The 23,848-nt window shown below is 37.9% G+C and overlaps 1 protein-coding gene, 1 long non-coding RNA gene and 1 pseudogene across 3 annotated transcripts in view; 2 read left to right on the top strand and 1 right to left on the bottom strand.

Moving 5' to 3' along the window:
• Positions 1-1,959: 1,959 nt before the first annotated feature.
• Positions 1,960-23,848, bottom strand: part of LOC141830813 (sodium/hydrogen exchanger 6-like) — a 58,806-nt gene continuing 36,917 nt past the window's right edge. Inside the window, exons 10-22 of one of the 2 annotated variants that reach the window (XM_074718243.1) lie at positions 15,024-15,052; positions 6,334-6,365; positions 6,181-6,228; positions 6,017-6,077; positions 5,849-5,946; positions 5,695-5,770; positions 5,586-5,605; positions 4,745-4,842; positions 4,558-4,667; positions 2,739-2,819; positions 2,473-2,570; positions 2,305-2,366; positions 1,960-2,159 (exon numbers count right to left, since the gene is read on the bottom strand). In XM_074718243.1, coding sequence (XP_074574344.1) covers positions 2,005-2,159; positions 2,305-2,366; positions 2,473-2,570; positions 2,739-2,819; positions 4,558-4,667; positions 4,745-4,842; positions 5,586-5,605; positions 5,695-5,770; positions 5,849-5,946; positions 6,017-6,077; positions 6,181-6,228; positions 6,334-6,365; positions 15,024-15,052 — 968 coding nt within the window. In that variant the 3' untranslated portion in view covers positions 1,960-2,004. Of the gene's footprint in view, positions 2,160-2,295; positions 2,367-2,472; positions 2,571-2,738; positions 2,820-4,557; positions 4,668-4,744; positions 4,843-5,585; positions 5,606-5,694; positions 5,771-5,848; positions 5,947-6,016; positions 6,078-6,180; positions 6,229-6,333; positions 6,366-15,023; positions 15,053-23,848 lie in introns of both variants that reach the window. The other variant, XM_074718244.1, reaches the window with a different exon arrangement.
• Positions 6,514-7,584, top strand: LOC141831036 (uncharacterized; annotated as a pseudogene).
• Positions 10,019-11,036, top strand: LOC141830302 (uncharacterized). Its single transcript, XR_012601957.1, has 3 exons — positions 10,019-10,072; positions 10,176-10,505; positions 10,678-11,036. It is a non-coding gene; the product is annotated as an uncharacterized LOC141830302 (long non-coding RNA).

The following is a 23,848-nucleotide window of genomic DNA, read 5'->3' as shown; positions in this document are numbered from 1 at the left end:
ATTTTCAAAAGCGCAATAGTCACCCCTCCTCCTCTATCGCATATTTCGATCCTACAATTTTGAGACATTCAATCATGGAATATGATTGCAAAAGTTTGTCACGGGGTTGCACATAATAGATGGAATTGATACACTTATTTTATGATAATAAATCATCATTTCTATATTCCAACAATAATAGGAGTCGACGAAGTCAAAGTATATAGACATTAAATTCCTAATTATAAAAGAAAGAGTTCAAAATGGACAGTGATCATAAAGCATTTCGAAATAAACCATGATTGCATATCTGCTTACTAAAGGAGTGCTACCCAAGGGGTTTCATGAGCACACTGCTCGTATGGGTGTCATGTCCTTTGATGATGTTCAATTTAGTGGAAGTTTGTAATATTGAGTTGGCAAACTTTGGTTACTTCAATTAATTGTTTTTGAGGTTAATTTCTACATAAATAAATTTATTTAGTTACTTTACACACTGACTTTGATTTATGATTCGATCTCACTAAAGTTTAAAGTGGCCAGTAGAAAATAGACATATTATTATCACATTACATGGGATTTCCTTACTACATATTCATATCATAATCCATGCCATTCAATTGTGTCTATGTATGTGATCATCAAGGGTTGAGTTACGATAGGCGTAACATATGTCGCTTTATTCCTTTGTTATCGGATTGGTGATAGATATATTTTTGATAATGACAATAAATTTGAGCTCATAATATTATTTTTGCAAAACATAATTATAAAGTTATATGTATTATCCTAGTGGGAGATTGTTGGATCATTAATCCAATGTTGGACTTATATGTGCAATAATTATGTATTGTGGGTTGTAAACCCAATTAAAGATGATCAATTGAGATTTTAGATATTTGAATTTTAAGATATCTAATACGGTATGTAGAGACCTAAGGGATAATCTCTATTTTAATGATAGACTAAAATATAAAAAAATACCAATCGGATATTCCTAATAGGGTTTCCTATAAATAAGGGATTACGATCCGATTTTGAACCATCCCCTATTCTTTTCAACATCCCATTGTCGGAGAATGTCTGAGAGAACAATAAAGGGAACTCTTAGAAGAATCATATTGATCCAAAAGACCAAACCGTACGACTCCAGAAGGTAAAAATTATTATGGATGCAAGTATACTTCCGCACTTCAGTTTATTTGAAAACAATTGTACCTTTTGTAACATTAGTTGCAAACTTATTGTCAGCATTCATGGTCATTTGACCAAAATTTTTTTTAATAATCTAAATATTTAACATACAACTTACACAATTAGAAATCAAATTTTAAAATATTCTTCTCATTTGAAATTCAAACCTTAATCCTTTTATTAATCCTGGAGTGCTTTACCGCACTGCATGGCCAACAACAATGCTTGCCATGCTATCATATATACAAACGATAGTTTGCAGCTTTCCATTTAAATTGAATCAAGAGAAAATCGAGATCAAAATTTTAATCAGAATTAAAAACCTCCAGATTTTAATTTTGGCAGCTGACCAAAAACTTCGTCCAGCTTTGTTAACTCTCATCTTTCAAACAAATTATTATTTTAAAATATTAGTCTTATCAAAATCGTTAATTGCATGGTAATGGACTAAACCAATATGTATTTAAAAATGTAATGTGCAAAAAATATTTAAGAGAAACAAGAGCCCTACTGATCGAGGACGATTCAGAACAGCGTTAGAAAGTTGGTGGAATTGGAATACACTCCACTGTTGCACTGGAGACGTGAATGTGAATTGAACATCAAATGGCTTCATACCATAGAAAAATGACAACAATACCGCAGAAAGAGAAACTCTGAGCGAAAAACAACTTGTCACAGTATTGGAATTTTTTTAAAAAATAAAATAAAATAAAACTGCAAGAATTCTGGTCTGCTACCTATTGTTCCATGTATCACTTTTGAAGAAAAAAAAAATCTAAGGCTTAATGGAAGTATGCATACAATTAATTGCTAAAAGGTACATCAAAGTCATGTGATTATTAAAACAAATATATATATATGGCCACAGTAGGTTCCTCCTATCCATGATGTTTCGAATAAGGCGATTGCTGTTTTCCCCAAATAAAATTTGTATGGTTTATTGACATAGTTGGAATGCTGATCTTGAAGTTTCAGGACCGACTTCTCACATGCATCAAACAAAATCAGTCTCTCTTTCAGAAAAGCGAGGCAACGAATGGTAATTCAACAAGATTTTCCCTTTTATATGCTCCAATTGGTTTGCAACAGAATGAATTGATCGAAATTATCCTTTCTTACCAGGTATCTCGTTCTGAGATTTGAAGAAAGGAGACAGATAATTCCTATCCAACGCAGTGAATGAGGCAGAACTACAGAGAATAAAAAAAGAAACATTGATAATCACTGCTGTGACGGTCTAATAAAAAAGTTAAGATAGTTTGAGAAACAACTAACAAATAGATCCTATTTTTGCACCTTTGGAACTCCTTGAGTTTCATCCTGATCCTGTGCCCAGGAGAGGTTTCCACATCATATGATTCTCCAAGGAAGTTATTGCTCGCCTCAAAGTTATCCTTGATGTCAAGAATTATGAATTAGGTTTTCATGATAGGAGTAAATTTGACAAAAACAAGAATAGTCAAAAATATTGTACGAATCTTAAAATTGCGACAAATTCTCAGGTAGGAAAAATTACATGAATTAATGCATAATAACCAAGTCATGCAGTTTTTGAGACTTACTTCACATAAATCACTGTGGCTATCACCAACAACTTTCAACGATTCAAGCATCTTTCCTGTTGATCCTCCTATTAGGAGCACCTGAACAATTGGTATTAAGGTAAAGAAGCAATTTTCATCCTGGAATGAAGTCACATCTGCAAGCCCAGGAAACCATAGCAATAGGCTATAATATGAGATGCATCTACGACTTGAACAATTCTAGGCCAAAATGTTAAATTGATGAATAAAGTTTTTAACTCAATTACAATTGGCAGTCTCCCTATTACATGGTTAATTGCCAAATCAACAAACAAAAACAAAGATAATAAATAATAATATTTAATATAAATATACTTTGAATAATGTTTACTATAACTCCTCCACCCCCCCCCCCCCCCCCCCCCCCCCCCCCCCCCCCCCCCCCCCCCCCCCCCCCCCCCCCCCCCCCCCCCCCCCCCCCCCCTTCATATCCTTCTAGGAAGACCAATGTTCTCATGTTCTCTTCTTTCTACAAATGCTCGTTATCCTCGTATGTGGTTTTGACTGTTTAGTATTCCTAACAGCAAGGAATTGAAGCTGACAATGGGCAAAGCGTTCCTCCAGAGAATGTAATAAGCATTCATGAGAAAATGCAAGGACCAACAGGTCAAACTCATGGCAGGGAGAAATCACAAATGGAATTCAGCTGATTAAAAAGGTTAAGAACATTGTGGAGACAATTTGGTCCACATCCTCCGTGAAAGCCTTACACCTTTGGTATACCAGTCATTATGCCCATGATAAATGTTAGGTAGCTAAGTGTAGAGCGGATAATTGTTGAGAAGCATCCAAGTAGAGAGCCACCTTAAGATGAGTGCTCTCTTATGTTGACTATTCTAAGGCCTCAAATCATATTTGAAGCAATGATAGATTCGTTTTCCCTTGGTGATGCAGTGACAACAGTATTGAGAATCCAAGATAACCTAAGCCCATAGTGAAACCTCCCATCAAAATCATAATAATAATAATAATAATGCACTACCCACAAGCCCAACCACTTCCACCGCTACATGTTTCTCTTCCTATATAAAAAGACAACTCCATACACTCCAACAACCAACCCCTCTATTTTTCACGTCATGTGTGCCATCAAAGGACTCACCCCCACCCTGGACTTGTCTCCCTATCCCTTTATCTCCCATGAACAAGCTAGTCTACCGCCCTCTTAATGTGCAACTTCCTTTGGTGTGATTGGTCATCTCAAATCTGTAAGGTTGGTAGGTCAAGGAGGTGGTTGAGTTTAATATTTAATTCCTTCCCTATTGCAAGATTTCACTCTTGCTAGTCCTCATATTTTCTAATAAATGCTCCATCAAGACTTTGGTTGTCAATGATATCAAAAACCATAGTGCTGGAAACATGACTTTTAAGAGAGAAAAAGAGAACATTATGCTTTTCATGAGCATGAAGAAGAGAAGATAGAGCCAAGAGAACAATTTTGAGGTTAATCTTTATTGTTGATGTAAACATTACATATAAATAGTCAAACTTGGTTATTTGTAAACTGATCTATAAGATATTTTAGACCCATTATAAAGTAACTAAGTCTAATTACTTTGTCCATTATTAATTCTACTAACATAGGAACTGGCTTACATGGCAAATAAGAATTTTTATACCCACAACTCCCAACCTTCTTACCAAATAATGATTTGACATTATCGTTGGTATGGCTTATAAAAGGAACTACTAAAACACAACAAAACCCTCACTATCCATATCTAGCGATAAAATTGTCTGATATTGCATCAAATACATATTCTTTAGCGCTATATCATATTCCAGAGTAAGAACTTACTGTTATAACAATTATGGATGTAGTAGCAGTTAAAATAATCTTGCCATGTCCATCAGGAAGATCATGTACCGATTGAAGGGCAAGTGCAAAAGCCATAGCCCCTCTAAGCCCTGCTTATGTAAGTTCACTAATAGTTGAAAATTAATCCAAATGTATAATATGTGAATATAAGAGACTGCCAACGTACCACTATACCAAAGTGCCTTTTGATGTCTCACAGGTATTTGAGAATCTACTGGCCGTGCCATGTTGATCAAATAAGAACAAGAGAAGACATGTACCGCCCTTCAAAATAAAAAGGTAATAAACCATTATAAATTGACTCATCAGAAACTCATACAAAACTAGAACGACCAAACAAATTGTCTTAAGTTTATAAGCAAAAGCAAACACATCATCTCCATGTTTGTCTTGATTTTTAGTGGCCAGCTACAGAATCTAATCCCAATCCCTCAATTTAGCATCTCTACCCAATTATTTGACATAAGAAATATTTAGATCAAACTAAAGTTTTCCTTAGTCTTCCTGTATCCTTTTTATCTTCCACTCTTGCCAACTCAACTTGTCCAATCATAGAATCTACAAGTCACATTTAAACATGTACATACCCTCTCAATTTCTTTTATATCATTTTATCTCTATCAGATTTACACCTAGTTGTTCTAATTCCTCACAAATTTATCTCTTAGCATTTTCATCTCTATTGGATTAGTTTTATCTACCTTCCTGGTACAAGTTGGATACCAACACTTAGCCATCGACACTTCGAGGGGCTAGTATTGTCAACTCTGCATCCATTGGCCAACCAATGCTTCTCGTATGACAGACATTCTTAAGTGGATACTTTTTTAGTTTGGATCTCCTGATTATGATTTTAGTCACCTTGTGCATTTATTTATAAATTTTGTTTGACCCTCAGAAGTCAGCATCATGCAATTGGAAGAGCACATATGAGTTTGAAGGGCATAATGTGAACTAAAAGCATTTAATGGTGGAATAATCTCAATAAAATATGTTAGTACCAGTACCTTGCAACTCCAATGAATAGCTGATTCATTCAACAAGTGAGAAGTCAAAGAGTGCCCAAAGTTCATGAAAGAGAAGTATATAACAAATCGATAACAATTAAAAGGATACAATAGAAAAGAAGATGAATCCAACATGCGACCAGCTATGTTGTTCCATTGTGATATCAAAACCCATGTATATAAATCTGGAGAGCATGTCAACAACTATGCTATAAACCTGGAATTCAATGAGCACAGAAAGTCATAACACAGAATTGCCTTACAGAAAAGTTTCTGCTAGTGATGAAAGTAAATGGAAGAAATAAGGAGTAAGCTGTTGAGAAATTCTGGACAAATTTGAGAATGTATATCGCTTCATCACCTGGCATGCAAAAAAGAACTATTAAATATCCAATATATTTAAGGATGGTAGTGAGGTAAAGAATACTTACAATTCCAGTAAACAATATTGAAACTATACCAGAGAGGCCAAGCCCTTCAGCAAGCATATACCTAAAAACATCAAAAAACTTACGATACCAGTTGACAACTTTGATATTTAATTGAATCAAAGAAGTTAAGAGGAATATGCAGGATTGGAGCAGGACTGACTTACGAAAGGTAAGGGAAAAGGGCAAAAAGACAGCTTTCCAGATTGTGCAGACTGAAAAAAAAAAAGGAAATTGAAATAGAGTAGTTTATTTGCTCTAGTCAAAAGAATGAAAATTATTTTTAAAAGAAAATCATCTGTCTAAATGTCTACACTTACTTATCAATATCCAATCCTGCATACTTGAAGAGGTGCAGAGTGGTTAAGAATCTCAAGAATACAAACTAATAGGAAGCACACAACAAAAACAAAAAATTCCACTCTTATTGACAATCACTCTTCTATTCAATAAGCGTAAGACTTTCCAATTTCTGAAATTTTTTGTCAACTTCTATCCTTTATCATTCCCGAAGGGATGATACACACCATAGCGTGTACATGCATAGATCGGAAGAAGCACTTCTATGCATCAACAGCAACCAACAAGACAGAATGTTCATTCAAGAAAAAAGTTACAACCAGTTGCAGAGGAGTCAGATGCAATACATACACCTAGGTATTCTTCAAGTATGCATCCAAATATTACACAGCCAAGCAGAAGGAACTATGGCCCTCATCGTCTTCCGAGACAACCGGTGACTGGGAGACCAGTCAAGACTAGCAACTATGGAAGTTGACCTCACCCGCAGAAGCCAACTAGTATATGTTGTACCTAACATAATGATAATTGTTGGTAATTTTTACAGGAACATCCAGATTTCCATAATTACACGAGGATATGAGCAATAGAGAAATGGTGAAGCAAATCTCCTAATTACAAGGGGGATGGTTGGACGACTCTTTAACACTCCAAACGTAGGATTTGCCTACGAGATACAAGGAGTGATTGATTACCTAACGAGTCATGGAGTCCATGCCTTGCCAGAACGAAGGTACTCAACAACAGCATTACAGGGGCTCGATTGGGTAATCAGGCCTACCCAAGTAGAAATCCTCATGCAACCCACTGAAGTAAATTCAAGAAGCTTATTAAATGGAAGCATAGCTCTAAGCTTCCAAAATTATATTGCTACACATACTTCAAGACCACCTCACTTCAATCAACGGCATGAGGAAGTCCAAAGCAAGGAAGAAGAACCCAGGGCCTCACATACTCTCGCGGTATTCCTTGAACTAAAAGGTCTTGTTGATTCTTTGAAACAGGAACATGAAAATCTCCAAGACGAGATGGAGGAAATCATGCAAATTCCTCCCGGGCAAACAGAATATCTGTATGTACTAGTGAGAAGATTATCACCAGCAGCCAGAATTCCTGAAAGGAAAAGCTTGGGAGCTGCGGGTTTCGATCTCGCAGCTGACAAAAATTTCCATATAAACGCAAGAGGACGAGCACTTATCTCCACCGGAATTAGCATGGAGATACCTTTCGGATCCTATGGAAGAATCACAGCACGCTCAAGTGCTACCTAGAAATTAGGCTTGGATGTCAGAGCTAGCGTTATAGACTCTGATTACAGAGGTGAAATCATGATTATGATTTTTAATCATTCTGATAATAATGTTGAAATTCTGCAGGGGCAACCCATAGTACAAATAATTTTTGAAAAAATTATAACTCCTGATATCTATGAAGTCAAAGTTCTAGCGGAATCGGAACGAGGACAAGGAGGTTTCGGCTCAACATCAAAAACCAAGGATGTTGAATTTATAGAAAAAGTTCTCTTGCCAAAAGAAACCAAGGATATTGAAGAGCCCCAAAGGAGGAGGCTCCTCAACCCGTACGACCTGATTATATTACATTACAAGAATTATAGAGGAAATGGGCAAAAGGAAAACAAATAGTAGGTGCCCTTATGGAACAAAGTTCATCAACGCAGGATCAGGAGAATCTTTTGAGCGACCATGCAGGAACTGCAAGTCCAGGGGCCTCTGCACTTCGGTCCATAGATCTCTCATTAGAGGAACTTGATACTGAAGGAGATGACTTTTTCGGCACACTTCAGTATATGACCTCCATTACAACCCAAGTAGCATACGAAGATGAAGAGGATTCACCCCCACAATGGGATCGATATTCAGATGATGAAGACTGATATAATCCATTTGCATCAAAAAATAGTTCCTAGTTTTCCTAGTCCTCCCACCATATTATTGCAGCTGGAGCAGAGTGGACTACCCCATCCTCAGAAGACTGGTTGAAGAACAAAATAAGGCACCAGTTCAAGACCAGCATATGTATTCATCCAGCACAACCACCCTATCTCCATATAGACCGGCACCAGATGTGGCTATGGGAACACCTGGATACCCATCAGCAAGGGAAGGTTCAAATACAACCCCCAATTTTCAGACTACTCAGGAGCCACAAGCACATAACACTAGGTTTCGAGGAGGAAACAATAATGAGATGTGGACACTCCCATCAGCGCAACAACAAGGAGGAGCACTATTTGTAATTCCTACTCAACTGGAATTATTCCATGACACCTTCTCGCGATGGGAATCCATTTACAAAAAATTTTGTGACAACGCAAGCTTTCACTGAGGAGCACTATTTGTAATTCCTACTCAACTGGAATTATTCCATGACACCTTCTCGCGATGGGAATCCATTTACAAAAAATTTTGTGACAACGCAAGCTTTCACTGACTCCCGTGACAAGCTTGAATTTATGGAAAACCTCCTTGGGGAGGTTGAAAAATTAGCGTGGATTCAATGGAGGATGCAATACCCTGATGCATATAAAGCTTAGTTATAGTAGCAGAAGGTTGATGTGTAATCAATATCAAACTAGGTGAAACACAGAATAGTACGAGTTATTATGTCAACACCAAGAGGAACATGTTGAAGCAAGAAGTGTTATATCAACACAAGATGGCTATTATGTGTATTTAGGTAGCAGAAGCCAAGTTGGGATTCTCATTAGGAATGATGTCTTTCCAAGTATAATGAATCTAATTGTTTTATGGTGTCGAAAAGGTAACTAAGGATGCCTTCAAGGTCACCTATGCCTTTTGCTAAGGGGAAACAAACAAGCAGAACAGTAAGACAGAGACCCTTCTCTCTAGGAGATATGAGAGGGTCAAAAGATGTTTCAAAGAATCTTGATGTCGTGGACCATTTTGATGGGACTCGAACACTCAAAGTGAAGTAAAGGAAATATTTTCTTAAAGAGAGGAACCAACAAAATAGGTCGTTGCTAAAGAAGCAAGAGAAGCTATCACGGGAAACACACTAGAAGGAGGTACTAGCTTAGGTACAAGGAGGAACTTCTACATATGTTTCCTTAGTTCATTGACTATGTAAGATAGGTTTTGATGACTATTTTGGATTCCTTAGTTAGTTCTGGTCAATATCTTATTTTTAAGTTCATGGGTTGCAATTATTGGGATGATTCTTAGATAGGCCCGTGTTAAGAACCTGAGCAAGTTTTCTTATGTTCTAGGTTTTCCTATCCCTGACCTTCTTTAAGAATGAGGTGTGAAGTTTATACATAAGTTTATGTGTTGGAATTGTCAAACGACCATTGCAGTTCAAGCTGCATTGGACTTGACCACTTGACCTCAGAGCCTAGACAAGTCAATTGAATGGCCCTCATGCAAAGACCTAATCCTTTGATTATGCATGATTTGCCCCATTTGTTTTTATAATGTAAAGTAATCATTTGCAAGTCAACTTGGGGGGGATTTATCTCACTTTATTGTGTGATACCCCTCAAAGCTCATGAATTAAACTTCTCATGTCATCACAATGCTTCTTTATGGTCGGACTTCAATTAATATCAAGATGAAAGTCATGCACCTTTCTATGCCTTTTGATAGAAATCATGTCATTTTCTTTCATGATGTCTCTTAGGGTCTTTACACGAAGTTTTATGTTATTTCTTTTAGGTGCCTCTTTTAGGTCAATCTTTCATAAAAGCATACGTCATGCACCTTTCTGCACCTACACCATGAGGTCTTTATATGATTTTCTATCATAGCACTGCTTATGGTATTCACTCGAGCTCTTACATCATTTCTCTTAATGATGCCTTTTTGGGATAATCTTTGTAGGAGAGAATTTTTTGTGGTGCTCCTTCTCGCATTAATCAAGCACAAGCACTGGTTGAGGAAAAGGTGTTGAGTGTCCCTAAGTTCAGGCTAGCTCAACCGTGGTGATTCAGAAAGTACTTCACCACAATATCCTGATATCGGTTGGTCTGAAAATGTAGCAATTCGAAAAAGAAACTGATTGTATGGAACTTTTGAAGGCTTTAAAAATAATTTTGAGGTTCACGATGTTCCATGTTCTAGGTGATGAGACTGGTGTATATGGATGGTCGGAATGCTTGAGGGGGTGAATAGTGATTGTTCCTACAAATAAAAAATAATACTACTCTTGCTACAAGGTAAGCAAGGTCACACAATAATTAGTGCAACGGAAATAAAAGCATATGACAATTGCATATCGTAATCGCTAACACAAAGATGTAACGTGATTTGGAATCCTTGTTTATAATCCATGGTCTATGACTCGTTAGTGAGTCACTCCTAGAAAGCTCACTATTTTCTCCTTCGCAGATAATCTTTGAAGGTGGAGAAACCTCTTACAACATACAACATGAACTACAATGAAGATCAAAGAGGAGAGAATAGCTTAAAAGATTCCAATGGAAAGGCTCAATATGATCTACCCAATCTATATTTTGTAAACCTTCAAAAATTCACCTTGCTAACTTTTATATAGCCTTCAACCTCTTCAATCTTTACTTATTATTCAATGATCTATCATTGATCAATCGACTAGATTCACCATCAATCACTTGGTTCCTCGATTGCTTCATCCCGAATCTACCTTAGATTTCACTATTAGTCAATTAGGCCACTATAACCCTTAGGTCATTTGAGCATCGCAACGCAACTTTATTTGATCGAGAGCTCCTCCATCAGATGACTAGAATTCTTTATCAGTCAACTCACAATCAACTAAACTCAGCTCCAATCGACTATAACTTTAACTTTGATAATCATAATAATTGAGTCTCTCTTATTGGCAATCATGCCCTAAGTGGTTGAGTTCGACCTTAAATTTTAATATTTGTGCAAAGGGTTTAAATTAAGTGTTACATGTTATATTTGATATGTGTGTTTGAGTTGTGTAGGGATTTACAAGACACACATGGAGCTTCAAGAGCTCATGACTCGACATAGTCAAGTGATGTTGATGATGATTTGGCACAACCAAGCCAGCACGTTAAGTGGCTTGGAGGTCAGTGGACATCTGAGAATCTTAAATGAGGCAAACAAAAGACCATGATGAAAAGCACTGAAGTGGTGTTGGAACAGCTTGTGGAGCATGACTTAGCAAGACCAAATTAGCACTTCGATGGCTTATAGTCCATAAAGAAAAGAGAAAAATAGTATGGGACATCCAATGGATCACATGATGAGAAGCATTGAGGCACAACACTAATAACAACAACTAGTGGAGGCAAAATACATACGTAAAATGTGAAGGATGGCACGTGGAATAAGCCAAAAGCTTAATGTGAAATGGCTATGGTGGTGAAGTCAAGATACAAAACGTAAGCTTTTATTATGACTTGATTATTAGGAAGATCATAGTCCGGTTCCAATCTACTAAAACCGAGTCCAATCGATTGGAGAGTTAAGATAACTATGGAGTTGACTCAGAGTGATCAGCCAATGAACAAAAATATTTCTATTCGTGGCTAAGTCAATTGGATAGTTGAATGATTTGTGGTTAATCAATTAATGAAGAACTCCAATCGAGTGATGCTGTAGCAATTAAGCCGAAATGAGTCGTTGATAAGTAATTTTGTGCTATAACATTTAGATGGCCTAAGGACTACAATGACCCAATCAACTAATGTTGAAATTCAATCAATTTAAGTAGTCATTACCAAACTCGAACTCAAGCAATCAGATGAACCAATTGACTAATAGGTGGATCTAGTCAATTGATATGCAACAGATAAATTGAACAAGTGAAGGTTGAAGAGGGATGAAGGTTATATAGGGGAGTAAGGTGGACAGCTCATGGTTGACGAAATAGTGATTTATTATATCCTATAGGCCTCATCTTGTAATCCTTAGCCTTCCTCTTAATCTCATTATATACTTGTACGTTGTAAGAGGTTTCTCCATTTCTGGAGGTTATTCGTGAAGGAGAAAGATAGTGAGCTTTTCGAGAGTGGGTCACCAAGTCATTGGTTGTGGAATAGGAAGAAGGGTTCTGAACAACATTAAACCTCCTTGTTATAGATTGGTATGAAAGTTTATTTATGTTTATTTTTATTCCGCTATGCTAATCTTATGTGACCTTACTAAGCTTGTCGCAAAAGAAGGATACCTATTGGTATGCAAGTTTCTTTATATTTATTTTTATTCCATAACACTAATCTTATGTGACCTGGTGCAACAATAAAGTTATTATCGTGTAAAGTTGCAGGTTCGAGTCTCGGAAACAACCTCTTACAAAGCAGGGTAAAATTACGTATTAAACTCCGCATTGGTGGGAGTTTTATGTACCGAATTGCCCTTTAGCGCTAATCTTATGTGACCTTGCTAAGCTTTTAGCAAAGGAGGATTAGAATTCAATTGCAAGTACGATCGTCATTCACCTCCTCTAGCTCATCCATCACATTCAGTCCCAACATTACCTAGGTTGAAGATTGAAACTCTAATCACCCTAAGTCGCCTCTTTAGTCGACTCGCTCACTAATCGACTGGACTTAGCTCCATTTGACTAGAATTTCAACTTTAATCATCCTAATGATCAAGTCTTGCCTAGGTTAAAGACTACCCTCTTCCAAGACTACAAGTCTCTCAACTCTCATAGCTCACATACTAGAGCTTATCAACAGTAGTTTAACTTCGCCACCAACGTCATCTCTCTTCGGGTTACTTTAGATGCACCACACTCTCGACTCATTTCACGTATCATCCTTCACGCTTCATTTAGTAGTGCATCTTCTTCCAGCTGTCATCAACGTTGCACCAAGATGTTCCTTGTCTTGTAGTCTCCTAAATGTTCATTCCATCCTTCTTCCTCTAATAGGCCTCGAGCCATTGAGTCACCAACTTAACTGCGTCAAATCATGCTCCACGAACTACTCCATACCACCTGAATATTTCTCATCCTATGGTCCCTCGGTTACCTCATGCAACCTTCTCCAATTTCCAACGGACCTCCAAGCTATTGAGTGTGTTGCTTTGATCAAGCCAAGTCATCATCAACACACGACATTGTCGAATCACGAGCTCTTTAAGCTATGCTGCCAAGTCCCTACATATCTTAAACACCCATATCAAATACAACATGCAAGATCTAACTTAAACCCTTTGCACAAACATCAAAACTCAAGATTGGGCCCAACCACTTAGAGCATAATTGCACCAACACTAAGGATCTTTGTTCCCTCCATTGTGGTAACCTTGTATGCTCCCGGTTTTACATTTTTGGCTATCTTGTGCAGAGACCTTCCTAGCTTGGTGCCATCTTCGCTTGATCCATTGGATTGCTTGCCTTAGCTTCCTCTCCCCATCTTTAGCCTTCTCTTCTTGACTCCTTGGTTTTAGGCTAGGTCACTACCTATTTGTACCATATTATACATCCCCATGTGAGGTTTCAGATTGACTATAGTAGGTCCAGATTCACTCTCAAATTCTAGTTCACCTACTCATGAAATTGACAATCCTATATCCCAATGTTCTCACCTGAGTTGGTATGACCATTTCCAATTTGAACACCAGAATGAAGAGGGACTCCCAGTGAGGAATTCAAGGAGGTTGGTAGAACAACATTACCCTAGATACCTCTCGTATCCAACTACTACCAAAGTCCTCCACCCTTTTCTTCAAGTCCTTAAGCAAGATTTGATTGGTGACATCAGTCTGTCTATTAATCTAGGGATGAACAGGTAAGGTAAATTTCAACTCAATTTCGTATTCATAACAGTAATTCCTGTTTTAAAGCTGCTGAATTTGGTTGTATTGTCCGTCACCAACACTAGGGATACTAAATCATGTATTATACTTTTCTACACGAAATCTTTGGTCTATTTCTCAGTTGTATTTCATATTGGGTTTTCCCCACTTAGAGAAATGGTCTACCAACTATTAAGAAGTTTGACGGAGTATAGGGATATGGCTCTAGAAACACACCATATGTACTATGGCAATCAAGCTGTCATGACAGCATCTAATTCAATGTTCCATATGTCACTTCATCAAATGGAAAGTGCAATCCAATAGAATTTTCAACTCATTCATCAATTCCATTGATCAACTAGTAGATTTGCTAGCCAACTTGTCAAGGAATTCAAGAGTTGCGTATATCTATAAGAAATTATATTTCTTTATATATTTGTAGCAACTTAAGGTAGAGCACTGAGTAGAGTCTTAAAAATATAGCATCACATAATACTAGGGACCTAATTGTAAGTTTTAGTACAAATAGAAAGAAGAAATTTCCTCCAGAAATACCACTAATCTACCCTGTAACAGAATCAAACTAATACAAGTAAACTAGACAAACAGGGAAGTACAAAATTAAATACAGGCCAAACATGAGCAAGTCTAGACTCCGCCTAAATATATTTCAACCAACTGAACTAAACTTTTGAACTGGTAAAAAACTATTTAAACTACTCCAAGTTTGTTGAGAACTATTGTTCTGCAAATCTGTAGTTGACGACTTCTAGCAAGAGCAAAAAATACCCTAATTCCTTTAGGTAAGTAATTAGAATTAAAGAACAAACATATGCAAACATAATGCTGAAACACTAGAAGGTTTGCAAGACTTGCTTAAAAATCAAAAATGAAACAAACAAAAATGTAGTATAATAGAAAAATATAACCAAAATCTTTAATGAAACCAGATGGCAAGCTGATCAAAAGGATATAAGAGCAGAGATGAAACCCACTCCAACCCCTGCAGAAATGTTAAGTTAGTCAGAAGAGCCTACAGCTTTTAAAGGCTAAGCGTGAAGGAATTAAGAGAAACAACTGTACTAAGAAAAATGCCAATAAACAATACACTTGCATACTGGCAAGGAGAAAATTAAAACCATATCATAGAACAACTATCTAATAGTATCCTTACAGATTAGGGGAATAATATTGTATATAAAGTTGTGAGAGAACTGTTATATGGTATTTACAGGACTCAACACATACCTTAAACTCAATGCACCTAACAAAGAATTAAACCAATTAAGAACCTGATTATTCTAATACTCCTGATCAAACTATAGTAGATCACCTGATTATTCTAAGGGGTGCCAAACCACCCGACACAGTACAAGATTTCAAATCATGAGTGAGCTTCTCCTTACAAATAACACCTTCTCAGTTACTGAATCATATCATGCTGATGCTACACAATGTAGCAACATGTTCTCATTCATCATCATTGGCAACAAAATTATGATGACACAATGAACATATGAAAGGATCAAATAAGCTCTCTCATGAATACAAAGTAAAGTTTGATATCACATTCCAGTTGAAATGAGATTGTTGGTGTCATGCCGACAATGTTGACACATGGTATCGAAGGCATCAATAAGGAGAAAGAAGGAATAAGGGAGGAGGAAGCAATAGGAGTGGTGTAGAAGAGGAAGAAGATTGGAGAAGAAAGAAAAGAAGGGGCAATATTGATTCATCACATCACCTAGTTCTTGTCGCATCATGTTCCCATTTGTTACAGATATCACAGAAGCCTAGGGAAGTTCTCACACCACATCTCCATCATTGCAGAAGCCACACATGAAGTTTGCATTAATCGCCACTGTCTTGTGAAGCCTTGTGTTATCATCTATAGCTTTTTGTGATTTTTAAGAGTTCTACACAATAGTCGGTTGGTGGAAATAACATGTCTAGTCTATGTTATCAGCATGGAACAAAATTGTAAACTATGATACAAAGTATAAACTAGTAAATGCACAAAAAATAGAGGAAAATTAAAAGCATCATACAAAACATTAATCCCAATAATTTAATGTCTTAGAGCAACAATTACAATTACAGTAGTGTGCCTAATAACTCCCCTTGGGCTAATCAAGGGATGAGTATTAGATTGGTCACAATTTGCCTATTAGTAAATATCATAACCCCTCATGCACTGATATCTCTAAGTGTGATCGCTACTTAGGCAACGACCATAATTATCACAGGCCTTGTAATATCCCTAAATAACATAATCTTTTGTTAGGCATCAATAACCTAACCATCATCCAACCTGTGATATATTTGAAGTTATGTAATTCCTTGTTAAGCATTAGCAACCCAAAAGATCATGGGCCCTATCATGATTGCAAGTAAGAAGCTCTATAAGCTCTCAGTGAGTAGTCAGCTCTTCCCATTTAGAGAGAAGCTCTCCCTTCTCACTAGGTAGGAAAGTGATGGGAAAGGATACAGTTGGCTCTTCTTGCAGCTGAAGAAGCCGAAGTGGTATCCCCACCCCTAGGGCAGGCTCAACTAGAGGCTAACATTCACTGGACTCCCTGTGGTGTTGTGGGGGTTTTTCTAGAGGATAGCTATGCTTGTGCTTGCTGGCACATCGAGTGGAGGGACAACACAGCTGCTGGACAAACAGGCAACTGCCGTTGGGCGACAGTGATGAAGGGTTCTCAAGGGTGAAGGCTATTGTTAACCTACTAGACAAAAAGCTTCCGTTTGGCTTGTGGGGATAAACGGTGTCATTGGTTACTGCTTAGAACCGATGCCATGGCTACTGCTTGGAAGGCGGAAGGGATTCAAGGCTGGAAGGGGGCGACGTTACTAACCAAACAGAAGAGCAAGTGAAGCTCCTTTAGCCTTCCCCTTGTGGTTGTTGCTAGGACGGTGACACTCTCCCTCACCAAGCCACTGCAAATTAGAAGTGTGAAGCAAAGATCAGCTGAAAAGCTCACTAAACACACAGCCCCTGGCTAACAAAACCGACAGAAAAGAAGCACAGGAGGCTGCGGCATGCCAACTGACCGACCAGAATAGAGGTTAGCTTTGAGTTCCTCTGTTCCAAACAGAGCAAATTTTCACCACTCTGCTGGGGTTAGCAGCCAAAAGAGGACCAATGTGGGAAGGCTGGGAGGTAGCAGAAGCACCCCTCTTGCTGGGCAACTCAAGGCGCACAGCCTTAGCAGAGAATGGAGCATGGGGTGCATGCCTCACTTGGATACTGCAGGTGAAGGAGGAAGTTGGACTTAGGATGGAAGCGGAGCAGGATACTCTATTCTAAGCGGAGCACACTACTCTATTCTAAAGGAGCATGAGTTTCCAAGGCTAGGGATTGTAACCTCGCACTTGTTTTTGGTTGGTGGAGGCGGCAGCTAAAGAAAGGAGTTGCCAAGGCGAGTGATGACAAGCCTCGAGCTCCTCTCTAGCAGGTGGAAGGAACACACGTGCGATGCACGTGGATGGCAGTAGAAATTGGGGATTCAAATTTGTGTTGTCCAGTACAGGAAGTAGGGATGACAAATGGCGGTAAAGTATGGATTTCAAATTTGAAATTCAAATCTGAGTTGGTAGGCACATGTTGGTCACATAGACTGGGCTGAAACCAGAGAAGGCAGAGGTTGCTGGGATGGGCTTCAAAGTTTGAATCCAAACTTGTAAGTCCAATTTGAAAGGAACTAGCAACAAAAAAACCAACTTGTATGGAGGCCCCCAATGGAGATAAGCAGGGCAGAGCTTCCAAGGATCTAATCCAAGGCCATGGGGGAGGTCATAGGTGTAGTGTAGCAAGAGAAGAAGCCAAGGCTGCTATGAGGACCCTAGGTACTCCAGGCTTCATCTTGTCGAGCCAACACATCGACAGCCTAAAGTGCACCTACAGGCTTGCATCAAGCTATCGAAAGGAGTGGTAGGACAGTAAGCCAAGTATGCAACCTCCAAGGAAGAATCAAACAATCTTGACCAAAGTCATGATCGTGTTGCTACAACAGGGTAGTAAATGAGCTACCTCCAAGGGTGGATGGAGCAAGAGGCAAACACCCGACCTAGGATGCTTTCATATACCGAGGTCTGGCGCTCATTTTGTCATGGGGATGAGATGCAGTTGTGGTGCAAGGGAGCTACCTCCGTTGATCCCCCAGTGGAGCGAGAGGCAACCGTGCAACCTAGGGCTACTGGTCATCCATCACAGCCCGGTGCCAAATGCGACTTTGGAGTTCGAAGGCAAATACACTTTGAGTATCTCCTGAGCAAATTAAGGTTGGATAGCTCAAACTTTTGTATGTGATACAAACAGAGCTACAGACCACTGAAGCTACTCAATCTAACCTTTGGTCTGACTATCTGTTCAAATTAGGAACTAGATTGGGTATGCCCAATCAAGATTGTACATCATTTTTAATTTGGATAATATTTATCTACCTATCAAAAAAAATTAAGAAGCTCTATAATCATCGAGCTAAATGTCAATAAATGAATCAAGATGTATGTAACAACTCTCTTTACGCTCTAATTCATCACATCATACTATATGTTCATGTTAATGTACATATTTTACATAGGACGTGCTAGATTGAATAACATGTAATAAGAACAATCTCTAGATGCATTCACAAACAAGGACAACAAACACTAGTATGCATCACCAATACAATCAAGATATTCTAAGCACATATCAATATAACATATAAGCATTGTATATAAGGTAAGTACACCTGAACACATAATGGGACCAAGATTTTTTTAAAAAAAAGAAAAGATTACAAAGCCGCTCAATATAATGGTAGCATACCTAAAAAATTTACTTAATTGTTTGGTGTTGAATCTTATTGTTTTATATTTTGAAGAGTGTTAGTTAGATATTTTAATTTATAAATAGAATGTGGATGTATCCATGCAACAATATTAGTGGATTTTTTTGGAGGTGATAGAAACCGATGGTTGAATTATAATTAAATTTTGGGTGAGTTGAGTCAAGTAAAGGAGGCCCTTGATTTCATTAGTTTGATTTGGAGTTTAAATGTGTAGTACATACAAGTTAAGCATGCCTAAGGGTATTTTTATAAATAGGATGTCCGTGTAATCTCAAGAGAGGCACATGGTTGGCACAGATTAGGTACTTGAGATTTACCTTTGTTAGAATATTTAGGGATATTAGTCTATAAAAAATATATATATTTTATAGAATAGTTCTCCTAGAATATGTCCCTAAATTGGTGTATAAATAGGGCCTTGTTTCTTATAATAAAACAAGATTTCCAGTATTATTTTACATGGTATCAGAGCGAGATTAGGTTTAGGTTTCTCCTTCCTCTCCTGTGAGCAGCGCGGCGCCACAAGACGGAGCCTTCCTCTCTTTCCTTCGACCGCCGCTTCTCTTCATCGTCTTCTTCTTCATCGGTGCGACCTGTGGTAACCGTTCGTCCCGGTTTTCTCGGCGGTGCACCGGGACCTTACAGCAACCATCTGTTCTCTGTACCTCTATTCCTCTCTTTACTTTTACTTCCACCTGTTTGTATCTGCTCTCTTCGACGCGCTGCACCTCGATCGCGCATGGGTTACAAAGCCCACACGACATTGTCGTGCTTACGCCTCGGGGTTTTGTAAAAGACAACGTCACCTTCATCCGGTTGTCATCGGCGCTTCCTAGGAACCAAGCAGCACCACCCCACCACTGGCAACAGTTGAAGCCACCATATTAAAGATGGGAACCTCGGGAAACTGGATCTCGACCGTGAAGACCAAGCACGTAGAACTTTGCCTCTCCTGGATCCAAGCACGTAGCAGACTTCTTCACCGCCATCCCTTACAGCCGCAGGCTCGCTGGTGACTCTGCGTCCACATCTTCTGCCTCTCCTGGTAGAGCCCAAGTTACCACCAAGGTTCTTCCTGTGCAAGTATAAGCAATGGCTTCTCAAACTCAATCTCAGGGTGTTGGTATTGTTCATCCTTCTTCAGCTAGCAGCTTACTCTCTCTTAATTGTGTTGCTTCTATTTCCTTATAGGACCGAAGTACGGGGAGGATGATTGATTTCATGTGAGGCTCATGTTTCTTACAGCCGCAGGCTCGCTCAGGGGACATCCTGATAAGTTAAAGCAATTACATCCTGATCTTTCTCGCTCCAGTCATGTCAATTAGGAAAGCATGTTTCAAACAGCCTCTCCTGCAGAAGCGACGCGATTTCTCTTGGTTTTATCTGATGAAAGATCATTCGGAGTTGTTTACTCTTTTTCAATCTTTTTTCTATGAAATTAAAACTCAATTTGGTATTTCTCATCGAATTTTACAGAGTGTCATTGACACATCTTTGGAGCGAAGTATTTCGCCTTGTCCTCCAGTCTCATCTCTTAAGTCTGATATTCCCATTGCACTTCGAAAAGATATGCGTTCCACTCATAATCCTTCTCCTCATTATGTTTCTTTGAGTTATCATCGTATTTCTCCTTTCTATTTTTCTTGTCTTTCCTCCTTTTCGTCTGTTTCTCTTCCGAAGACTACAGGTGATGCCTTTGCCTATCCAGGATGGAAATAGGCTATGCTCAATGAAATGTGTGCCTTACAGAGCAATGGGACTTGAAATCTTGTTCCTCTACCACCAAAAAAGTTAGTTGTCAGTTGTCGATAAGTATATACAGTGAAAGTTGGTCCAGATGGAAAGGTTGTCCGGCTTAAAGCTAGCCTCGTTGCTAAAGGCTATACTCAGATCTTCGGATTGGATTATGGGGACACTTTTTCTCCTGTTGCCAAGATGTCCTCTGTACGCATATTCCTGTTCATTACTGCAATTCGACATTAGTCTTTTTATCAGTTGAGCATCAAAAATGCTTTCTTACATGATGACCTACTCGAAGAAGTCTACATAGAGCAACCTTCGTGTTTTGTTGCTCAGGGGGAGTCTTCTAGTCTTGTATGTCGCCTCCGGAAATCTTTATATGGCCTCAAACAGTCTCCCAGAGCATAGTTCGGTAAATTTAGTAATGTAATTCAACAGTTTGGCATGACTCGGAGTGAGGCTGACCATTCTGTCTTTTATCGTCACTGATCTACTGGTTGCATCTACTTAGTAGTTTATGTTGATGACATTGTTATCACGGGTAGTGATTATCTCGGGATTTCATAGTTTAAACAACATCTTTTCAAACATTTCCAGATAAAAAATCTCGACAAACTCAAATATTTTTTAAGGATAGAAGTAGCACAGTCCAAAGATGAGATTATCATATCCCAAAGGAAGTACGCAATGGATATTCTAAAAGAAATAAGCATGTTAAACTTAAAGACAGTTGACACCCCCACAGATCCTAATGTCAAACTCATGTCAAATCAGGGGAAACCTCTTCCAGATCCTAAACGATACAGACGATTAGTAGGGAGACTAAGCTACCTTACTGTTACTCGTCTGTATATCTCATTTGCAATAAGTGTAGTAAATAGTAAGTCATTTTCTCAACTCTCCATGCAAGGAACATTGGGATGCTGTGACACACATTATTCGATATATCAGAGACGCTCCAGGAAAGGGTCTTTTGTACGAAGACGAAGGACATACTCGAGTCGTAGGGTATTCTGATGTAGATTGGGTAGGATCTCCCATTGATAGGAGATCTACTTCTGGATTTTGTATATTTATCGGAGATAACCTTATTTCTTGGAAAAGAAAAAAGCAGAATATTATGGCAAGATCCAATGCAGAGGCAGAATATCGAACTATGGTCATAGTCAGTCAAGAGCTTATATGGCTCAAACAGTTGCTTCAAAAGCTAAGATTTGAAGAGGTTACACAAATGTCACTTATATGTGACAACCAAGCTGTCATGCATATCGTCTCGAATCCAATTTTTCATGAGAGGACAAAGCATATTGAAGTCGACTGTCACTTTGTCAGAGAGAATGTCATATCTGATGAAATATCTATTAATTTTGTTAACTCACATGATCAACTAGCAGATATATTCACTAAGTCACTAAGAGGCCCTCGAATTAACTACATATGTAATAAGCTGGGTACATATGATTTACATTCTCCAGCTTGAGGGGGAGTATTAGAATATTTAAGGATATTAGTCTATAAAAAATATATATTTTTTTATAGAATAGTTATCCTAGAATAGGTCCCTAAATTGGTGTATAAATAGGACCTTGTTTCTTGTAATAAAATAAGATTTCATGTATTATTTTACAACCTTATTACATACCCACTAATACCCGTATAAAATATCAAAACTGAGATTCATGCTGACTTGGTTAACTAAACGGGCACCTATTGGGTACCCAAATTGGGTGAATAGTTATCGATTAAGTAGAAATCAAATAACATAAACATAACTAATAAAATCAATACTAATACGAACCATTAACACTATCAATAACTTCTAATAAAATTATCAAAAACATAGAAAGTTATCGCCACAGGTCATCAAACCCGTGAAGGATAACATGCACTAATGATCCAATTAGCACCAAGATAGAAGATGCACAATAGAAAGACACTTAGTGATGAGATGAAGAAATTAGGATCCCTCAAGTGGCTCAAGTACTAATATCTTGTTAAAATTTAGGTAGAAATTATTAGTCATCCAACCGATGTAGCCCTCTACTACCTATATATAAATGTTACTAATGAATACAGAGTGAGATGGATCATTAAGGCCCCATTTACTCTAAGTGACTTCTTTTATTTACATTCACTCATTTTTCTACTTTTCCATTCATCCACGTTTCCATCCTTTAGTGTAAACAGAACCACATTTCCATTCATCCACATTTTTCTTCTTTTGTTTTCATACTCCTTGCATTGTTGCTCTTGTTAGTTATCATTATTGGGATCATTTGTAGAAGGTAATTAAGTGTTTGTCTTCTCAACGATGAAGCTAGCAGCAAGAACTATTGTTAATCTTATGGATAAAGCAAGGATTTTCCTTTTATTTACATCCATTCATTTTTTCCAACCGTTGGAGTAAATGGAACCTATGGTTGTATTTTGTTGAAAAGTTAGAGAATACTAGAGAAAAGAAAAAGAAAAGAGGAAAAAGAGCAAGGGAAGAGGGAAAAAATGCCATTTTCTTATTTGTGTTTCCTTCTAGGAAAAAAAATTATATACTCTTCTTTGTGTTTCTTCGGAGAGAGAGGACAAGAGAAAACAAGTACTAAGGATAGAAAATAAAAGGAAGAGGATGTGTTTCCTAGAGGGGAAGGAAAGTGTAAGGTCCAGTAAAAACATAAATTTTCATACATTTCTTTCCAATATAGAGGGTCAAACAATGAACAGAGCGGCAACAGATAGGTTCTGAGTTTAATTCGGACAGATAGCATTCAAGGAAGAGTGAATCTTTCTTCCACTTTTTTCCAGCCCAAGTAATTCCTTTGAAAGGAATTGTTTTCTCACATTTTTCTTTCTTCTTTTGTTTCTTTCTACAAAGAATGAAACAAAGAATAAATAGGATGAGGAACTCGTCAGTGACAATAAAGAATGTTACAAGGAGATGAGCAATAACAGTCAAAAGCATGGTGGAAGTGAATCTTTCAGCATAGCTTTGAAAGCAAGGAAGATTAACTTTTTTACCAACACAAATTTCTTCCCAAAGGAATTACTTTTTCTGTCATATTTCCTTTCCTATTGTTTCTTTCACCCAAATAAGGAAACAGAACATAAAGAGGAAGAATAACTTGGTAATAATCAAGAATGTTAGGAGAGAAGTAACAAGAGGCAAAACTATGGAGGAATGCTTTGTCATATTGATAGGGATGCTTGTAACAAGATACTAGTGAAAGAAT

Source organism: Curcuma longa, chromosome 6, assembly GCF_044706935.1.
Source record: "Curcuma longa cultivar G26 ecotype Majalengka, Jawa Barat chromosome 6, ITB_CL_G26_1.1, whole genome shotgun sequence".
In the NCBI taxonomy this organism is placed as follows: Eukaryota; Viridiplantae; Streptophyta; class Magnoliopsida; order Zingiberales; family Zingiberaceae; genus Curcuma; species Curcuma longa.
This window is presented reverse-complemented; position numbering and strand designations above follow the sequence as displayed.